This window comes from Crinia signifera, chromosome 6 (assembly GCF_055691185.1).
Source record: "Crinia signifera chromosome 6, ASM5569118v1, whole genome shotgun sequence".
Classification (NCBI taxonomy): domain Eukaryota; kingdom Metazoa; phylum Chordata; class Amphibia; order Anura; family Myobatrachidae; genus Crinia; species Crinia signifera.
In genome coordinates this window covers 242,793,224-242,802,449 of record NC_139222.1, presented here as the reverse complement: position 1 = coordinate 242,802,449, position 9,226 = coordinate 242,793,224, and the positions used below count along the sequence as shown (strand labels likewise).

The 9,226-nt window shown below is 44.1% G+C and overlaps 1 protein-coding gene across 1 annotated transcript; it reads left to right on the top strand.

Moving 5' to 3' along the window:
• The first annotated feature begins 6,971 nt into the window (after window positions 1-6,971).
• On the top strand, window positions 6,972-7,898 carry LOC146009738 (olfactory receptor 5AR1-like). The gene has a single exon (XM_083150200.1). It carries the CDS (start codon window positions 6,972-6,974, stop codon window positions 7,896-7,898), a length of 927 nt encoding a protein of 308 aa, XP_083006326.1.
• Window positions 7,899-9,226: the final 1,328 nt, after the last annotated feature.

The following is a 9,226-nucleotide window of genomic DNA, read 5'->3' as shown; positions in this document are numbered from 1 at the left end:
AGGACTAGAGCAAACCCATTGTTCAAAATCACCTATGTGATAGATGCATGTGTACATACACAGGTCTACGTTAACTTTCTTTAGATTGTAAGCTCTCACTAGTAAGACTTTCTTCCCTCTCTTATGCCATTAGTCCCTCTCAGCACACAGTGACACCAAACCTTGGGTTCGGCATCCATACTAGTAGATTGTTGAGATTGTGGCCATATCTCGGCAATCCACAGCCATATTCTCAGGCATGTCCCCTTTTAACCAATTGGATTGAATACCCCCCTAAAAATGCTTCCGTGCAGACAATTTACACAACTATTTGCAATGGTCTGTGATAGTAATATTTATGGAAAGAGGGGGGCCCTAGACTGCACACCCTGTAATGAGAGGTGCTACCTTGCTGAGATTTTTAGCTATATGCAAGACAGAGGGGGTTTGCAGGTGCACTATGCACTCATTACTGCTAACATGTATTCCTTTTATAATTCATTTATGAGGATATTAGCATACATTTGGCCAAATATATCTACCTGCTCACCACGTTAAGGTCTCCTCATTAGAGCAGGTCCCTAGCACTATGGGGTTCATGCCTGGGGTGCAGGGCACCCCCAAGCCAGTCCAGCAAAACCACCCCAGGGCATCATATAAATAAAATATAGCTGTGAAGTGTAATAGAGTGTAAAGTGTCATAGAATGTAGGGTATGTGTAAGCAACTAATAGTGATAAAGGGTGTGTCAAAAAGAAAAATTGTGAAAAAATATCCTACAAATACTGTGCAGCAGCAGCGTCCCGACTGCTGAACTGCCGATGTTGGGAGGTATGCCTCCCCCACCACCCTCAAATTTTTTTAAGCAGGGACTAGCAATAATTGCACAACTGTGATGAAGGCATAATTTCAAGTAAATAGACTCACATAAACATTTCATTATTTTTCTATGTATGTCTTTTTTTAATGTATTTTTTCACATATTTTTTCACAATTTTTTTCATTTTGACACACCCTTTATCACTATTAGTTGCTTACACATACCCTACATTCTATGACACCTTACACTCTATTACACTTCACAGCTATATTTTATTTATGTGATGCCCTGGGGTGGTTTTGCTGGACTGGCTTGGGGGTGCCCTGCACCCCAGGCATGAACCCCATGCTAGGGACCTGCTCTAATGAGGAGACCTTAACGTGGTGAGCAGGTAGATATATTTGGCCAAATGTATGCTAACAACCTCATAAATGAATTATAATAGTAATAATAATAATATCATTTAAAATTACTATTTACTATTACTTATTGTCCTACAAACCCTTTGTTGAATTATAAATTATATATACATTTTTTTTTTGTTAAAAACACTTATTTAATCCTCATTTATACCTAAAATACATCTACTGTTGTGACAGGACTCATCTCCCTGTCTGCTGCACAGGGATACATTAGAATGCACTGTGTATAATTACAGTACAACTAGCCAGAGGCGTAACTAGAACTTTGTGGGCCCCATAGCAAAATTTGTAATGGGGCCCCCCTGGCAATGCCCATTACACAATGTGCGACAAACCACAAGGCCCCTTAAACATTATGCGACACACCGTAATACCCTAACACAATATAATGTGACACACCGCAAGGCCCCATACACATTGTGACACACCGCAAGGCCCCATACACATTGTGACACCGCAAGGCCCCATACACATTATGTGACACACCGCAAGGCCCCAAACACATTATGCGACACACCGCAAGGCCCCATACACATTATGCGACACATCGTAATGGGATGCAGTTTAAATCCCGGCGGTCGGGATCCCGGCGTTCAAAATCCCGACGCCGGAATCCGGAACGCCGAAATCCCGACACTTTCTCCCCCCGTGGGTGTCCACGACACCCTCGGAGGGAGAACATATTAGTGTGCCGAGAGTAGCGAGGCACCGGGCCCGCTGCGCGGCGAGTGCAAGGGGGGGGCGATCCACGTCCATAATGCCCATTACACAATATACCAAACACCGTAATGCCCATTACACATTATGCCACACACTGTACTTCCCATTATATATAATAGCACACACCGTACTGCCTATTACATATTACGCCACATAAGTGCCACTTACCTACATGCTCGTTGCTATGGGCTACTTGCTCGATGCCAAGTGTTTCATGCTCTGACTGGCAGAGTAGGAGGGCCCTGCTAGGGCCAGGCAGCAGGGGCCAGTGGGGCAACGTAAGGCTCATCAGAGACAGCCACCCAGTGGCAGCCACAGGCCACAAGAGGGTGGGGCCAAAAACACATGACTGGAGCCTGTCCAGGCCCTGCTAGAGTAGCCTGACCCCCGTGCAGCAGCAGGGACCAGGGTTGCAAGGGCTCCTCAAAGCCTAGCAGTGCCACACGGTAACAACAACTGAGCTGAGGCACTGGGACTTGCTGGCTGGAGACAGTGACAGAAACGCTGTGTGTGTGCAGCCCCAGCATCCGCAACCTTCTGCGCATGCGCCGCCAGCCTGGCCTTTTACGCACAGGCTGATTCACAGATCCTGAGTGCGTACCCACACAGTGCTCTCTGCCGCGTCTCGGCAGCAGCACTGAGCCACACATGAACTGTGAGCGGCCGCGCCAGCACCGCCACCGCATCGGACAGTGAGGACGGAGACAGAATCTGGCAGTGGCACTGTGCCTCCTACCATGCCCACGCTCAGACGCTCCCGGGTTCTCACCAGTGGCGTAAGTTTGTCCATGTCGCTCGGAGGCAAGAAAAAAGTTGGTGCCCCCCCTAGATAGATAGCTAGAGACAGAGGTGAAACTAGAGAGTTGTGGGCCCAGGTACAAAAATATGCTTCCTCCCCATTCTGAAAATGAGAACAGTGTGCGCCAAAGGAGGGCTGAAGGTGGTGTGTGTATGGTTAGGGTTATAGGCTGCAGTGTGTGTGTGTGTGTGGTTAGGGTTATAGTCTGCGGGGTGTGTGTGTATGGTTAGGGTTATAGGCTGCACTGTGTGTGTGTGTGTGTGTGTGTGTGGTTAGGGTTATAGTCTGCGGGGTGTGTGTGTATGGTTAGGGTTATAGGCTGCAGTGTGTGTGTGTGTGGTTAGGATTATAGGCGGCGGTGTGTGTGTATGGTTAGGGTTATTGGCTGCGTGGTGTGTGTGTGTATGGTTAGGATTATAGGCGGCGGTGTGTGTGTATGGTTAGGGTTATTGGCTGCGGTGTGTGTCCGCCGGTTGAAGCACGGGATCATCTATCCAGCAAGTGAGTTCCCTGCAAGCTTCACATTACCATTTTACCGTCCCCCTCCCCCCCCTCATCAGCCCACTCATCATCTTGCCCCTAACCATAATTGGATGGACTTTTCAAAGGACATCATCTCCTTACATTATTTATATCTTATACAAGCTCCCTGCTAATTGGATTTTCCATCTTCCACAATTAGTGGGTAAGAGTTACCGGACCTTTATTCACATCACCAGAACTTGTTAGGTTGTAGTGGTTGCCCATGTGTGTCTAATCATCTTTTAGATTTATTAATACTATTGTGTTAAAGCCTTTTTAAATAATTGTTTTTTAATAAATATCATGTGTTTAATTCAGAGCGCTCTCTGCAATTATCTCTGAATAATATTAGCCTATTTCAGTTCTATTGCTGGTAGACCAAGGTAGAGGGCATTGTATTAATCCAAACGAGATGATACAAATGCATGTATGACTTTTGGCAGATTTTCACTAGCATTAAGTGCATAAGCTGCACTTAATGCTAGTTATCTGGGGGATAATGTTTTTTTAAATGTATCAGCGCACCTAACGTGTGCTAGGGACAGCCTGCCGAGTAACACTTGACTGTTCCCTTCAATCCAGCCTCCTAGGCAAATATCACCCATTAGCTGCCCAGACCGCTTCGCCAGCCATGGGGTAGCATTGTCCTATTCCCACTGCAGGTACAATGCTAGCCCTGCTGCTGGCTCCAGGCTACGCTTGAGATCTTGCCAAAATAGCGAGATCTTGTGCATGCCTATTCCAGCCAGCTTGGGGATAGAGGTTTTTTTTTCTTTTAAATACGTATGCGCAGTGCTGCCAGGGCTGCCGATAAGGAGAGCCATGGACACAGGACATAATTGCTCTCCTTATTGGCAAGGGAGAGGTTAATACATTAGGCTGCTATGGTTGCCCGCTTCCAGAGAGTGATAAACCGACAGCCAATCAGCTCCTACATGTCATGTTACAGACTGGGCTTGAAAAATGGCAAGTAGGAGCTGATTGGCTGGTTGTTTATCACTCTCCAATTTATCAGTTTTGGAAGCTTGATACATCTGGCCCATAGTGTTATTTGAATTTATAAATTGAAGCCATTTATTCAGGAGTTAAACTGGAGGAAAACCATCCATCAGCCATCAGTCTGCTTTGAACTGCTGTGATCTTCTGTAATTACTGAACTGATACTGTAGCTCATGCATCAAACTAACTAATTTCAATACCTGGTGGTACAGTATATAGTATTTCCTAAATGTTGTTTTTAATTTGGTAAAAATCTCCAGTTTTTTTTAAAGCGGAAATCATTTAAACTGCAAAACCAGTTTGATTTTGAAGTGTAAAGGATTGCTGCTTTAAAAAAAACTTCTTACAAAACCTCTCACTTTCTGAATCTCTCTCTTATTAAATTTCGCCCATTGTGTTTTGGGTATTAAAACACACAATTATTAAAATATGATTATTTATATAAATTTTAATATGTAGCTAAATGTGTACTTTAGCTCGGAATCACAACATCAATTAAGATCAGTTTTTATTGATTTGAATTCATTACAAATTCATGAAAATATAATGCTTAGCAAATATACCTATTGATGTCTGCATAATCAAGACACTCCACTCTAAATTCCCTGCCTACACATTTTAATGACTTACCACCTTGCTTGCTACACTTAGTCATTTCATCCTTTCTGTACCAATGTTTGGCATGAAAATTTCACCCGGCTGGTACCATGTACCACAAAACATGAATGTGTGTGGGCATATTACTTTTCTGATTTGTCTCCAATCTCTACTGACTCATCCACATTCAACTTCTCCTTCACCTTTAACTGCTGTTTTCGTCCTCTCTCGTCGACATTGACATTGCCTCCTTTTACACTTCTAAAATCGAGGCCATCAATTGTGAAATCACTGCCTCAATGCCACCCTCCTCTCTCTTGTGTCACCCACCCTTGAATTCCTTCTGCGCCACCACAACTGAGAAAGTAAATTCCCTTATTTTATCCTGTTGCCAGACTACATGGCATCTACCCCCCCCCCCCCCCCCCACACACACACACACAATTTGTGTTCATTCCCTTTAGATTTTGTTGAAAGATCATAGTCTTCCTGTTCTGCTGAATCAATAGTATTAAGAGGCTGGAGCTGATCCCAAAAAATTAGAAGGAATGATCAAGAGATGGTTCCCTCTCAGTCTTTGGACATATCCTACAATATGGAATTATGTACTATAAGGTGGCAAATATAGGTTTAAGATTGACTTACTGACTTCATACTGTAGCTTAATACAGGAATTCAAAGCAGCGTCTGATCTATTATACTTCTCCTCACTTTATTCCACAGATGTAGGACTATTGATAACACTAAAATCGGCCTTACTTCAGGTTGTTGTCAGGCTTTTAACTTTACAAATTCCACACTCTGCAGTTTAGTAAATGGTATTGTGTGCTGAAAGTGTTACATATCTGCCTACCATACAAATAATAAACTTCAAAAGCCTCAAACTCAATAAAAATAGTGAATACTAATGGGATCAAGCTTTTTATTCAGGACAGTGAGGACGAGGTACAGTAAGTGTTGCACATTCTCCCCCAGCAGCATGGGGTCTTCTCTTTTCCTGTTGAAGTTTGAGGCCTTTCTCTCTGACAGGCTCTTGTTTCCAGCTGTGTTGAGTGCTGTTAGTGCGGTGTTGAACAGTGAGGTGGGGGTTCGCTGGTGGATGGGGAGGAGCCCACCTGCCTGGGGTGTCCTGGGGCTTAATCTGACCATGATTCAGGAGCTTGATTAACATGACATTTTAACACACCCAATAGAAACTTACTGGGGATACATTGTAATTAGAAATGGGGGGATACATTGTAATTAGAAATGGGGGGATACATTGTAATTAGAAATGGAGGGATCTTGGTAGATTTCCTCAGATTCTTGCAGTCCAATGTTGTTATACCCTGTGGATTATTATCTTTTGTGGTATTTTTTGCAAAATATCATGATAAAAACTGTATACCCCATAATGTACCAGTTGACCAGAGCTAAAATGTCAGCTGGTCTGTGCTGTGTGAAAGATCTGCAATATTTCACCACAGAGAAAAATTATTTCCTGTTTTGCCTCATTTATTTTAAAAACTAGAGTTTCATTTTGCATTACTTTAGTAAAAGCATCTCTGGGCAGCTGAAGGTTAAAATGCTGAAAACACAAAATAACACTGATCCCCAAATCCAGCATTCCACCATATCTGCCCTTTATAAGCACAAACCAAATTGTTAAAAATGTAAATTAAAGGTAATAGTTATTTTGTATATTTTACTCTTTGATAATGAAATGTGATAATAATATAATAGTAATCCAGGGTTGCCGACTTTATAATTCTCCTCTCCGGGAGAAGCCCGGACAGGAGAGTTCCAGCAGCCGCTCAGGGGGCAGGGCTTAAGTGTGACGTCACCAAGCCCTGCCCCCATGATGGCAAACTGCCAAATTCACGGATCTCCATGGAGGGGGTGGGGCTAAAATGACGCGATTGTGTCATTTTAGCTCCGCCCCCTCCTCTGAGACCCGAGGATTGCGGCATTTTAATGCCGCGATCCGGGGCGCAGGGGGGGTCCCCCCTGAATCCGGGAGGGTTGCCCACCCTTCCGGGGGGCCGGGAGGGGGTCCCAATTTTCGGGAGACTCCCGGTCATGCCGAGAGAGTCGGCAACCCTGTAGTAATCTTATTTTTTTTTTACTATACAGAAATGCTCTTAGAAGAACCATTTAATACAACAGAATTCTCATTTGAAGACTTGACTGATGATATGAAACTTCAATACTTTATGTTACTAATATTGTTTATTTCCTACCTTGTTGTTATTTCTGGAAATGTCACCATTATTGCTGCAATTTGGGCGGCTCCCCAATTGCATACTCCTATGTACATCTTCTTAATAAATCTCTCTGTCATTGACATTGCGTACACCTCCAATATTATACCTAAACTATTATATATGCTCATCACCAAGGATAATACAGTCTTATTCTGGGAATGTATAGCTCAGCTGTACATATTTGTGTTACTGAGTTGCACTGAAGTTGTCCTGCTTACGGCTATGGCATATGACCGCTATGTTGCCATCTGCCACCCCCTTAAGTATGTAAGTAAAATGAGTATAAGACACTGTAGCGGCCTTTTAGTTACAGCGTGGACTGTTGGGTTTCTTAACCCTATTGGACATATTGTCCTTATATCTAAGATGTCCTTTTGTTCTTCTCAATCAATCAGCCATATTTTCTGTGACATTTCTCCATTACTAAAGATCTCCTGCAGTGATGTATCTGGAGTAGAAATCCTAAACTACATTGATGGAACAATCCTGGGATTTATTACATTTATTTTCACATTAGTCTCATATATTTTCATAATTTCAGCAATCCTAAATATAAAATCTGCTGAGGGTCGATCTAAAGCTTTTTCTACCTGCTCCTCCCACCTGACCTGTATTTCTCTATTTTATGGGACAATATTATCTTTGCACATGCAGCCCACATCCAGCTTCTCCTCCAAACAGAATAAGTGGTTTGCTCTTGTCTATGCTGTTTTGGTGCCAATGTTAAATCCTTTCATTTACAGTCTAAAGAACAAAGACGTCAAAAAAGCATTGTTGAAATTGAAGAAGTGGTTATAGAAAAACATATGTTTTATGTTAACAATTTTTTGTACACATTTTGCCAAATGTGTTGGAAATAGTCTATCATAGCCTTTTACTGTCCTAATGTATTACAGTGGGCACAGCTAATGCAGCGCTCGTCAGGCCAGTGGCATCATTAGGTGGGTGCAGCCCGCAACTGGGTGTCACCCCTAGTGGGGTATCACCAAAAGTAGCCGCATTCTCACCACACCCCATCTCTTGCAATTACCAGCTGCTGTCCGTGGACCAGGGCCGGCGCCACCACTAGGCAAACCTAGGCATTTGCCTAGGGCGCCGGCCACTGGAGGGCGGAAAATGCCGCCCGGGTACCTGTCCTAGCTACGGCGCTGTCTATTTAAAGCTGGCGGCGGAGGCAGCGGGGGTCCCTGCAGTCTATTAAAAATCACGAGCGCTATCCGCCGGGCTATGCGGAAGCGCTTCTAGTGTGAAAACTCTGGCAGCCAATCAGCGTGCTGCCAGTGTTTTCACACTAGAAGCGCTTCCGCATAGCCCGGCGGATAGCGCTCGTGATTTTTAATAGACTGCAGGGACCCCCGCTGCCTCCGCCGCCAGATTTAAATAGACAGCGCCGAACGCCAGGTACCACCCCCCCCCCGGCACCGGGGCGCCCCCAGCCCGACTCGCCTGGGGCGCTCCGGTGCCTTGCACCGGCCCTGCCGTGGACAATTAACAGCAGCGCCGAAAATGAAAGCCCAGCTGCTCCGAACCACCCTGTCACTCACCGTGACTTGGCGCAGAGCACAGGAAACATGCAGTACTTCATCACATGTCTGGTGACCGGGAGCAGTGAGAGGAGACTCTGCACAGTAACTTTACCGCACAGTAAGGATCCCCTGCTGCCACAGTGGAACCTGCTTGGGTGATATATATATATATATATATATATATATATATATACAAATACAGGGACTCAACACTCTCCATAATGAACTAACTCACCTTAGTATACAATTAATCAAATAAATAATGGGGTTTTAGTTCATGAATTGATCAATGCATTTAAGCTTGCAGCCCATCGCCAAGGGACCCCATTTCACTGCAAGTCCTACACTAGCAAATATTTCTCAAGAGCCTGCCAACTGCTGACACATCATAGCTAAAGTCGACATGTGCTTTTTCCTGGTTTAAAATTAAAACGAATCATTTCTTGAATTGTAACTCCACCTACGTTGTTTATGTACTTTCTTGTACTTGTGACATGCATTACGTAGGTAAGACAAAAAGACCCTTTAAGATCAGGGCCCTTGAGCATCTACGCAATATCAAGAACGGTGTCACTAATCACAGTGTCCCGCGACATTTTA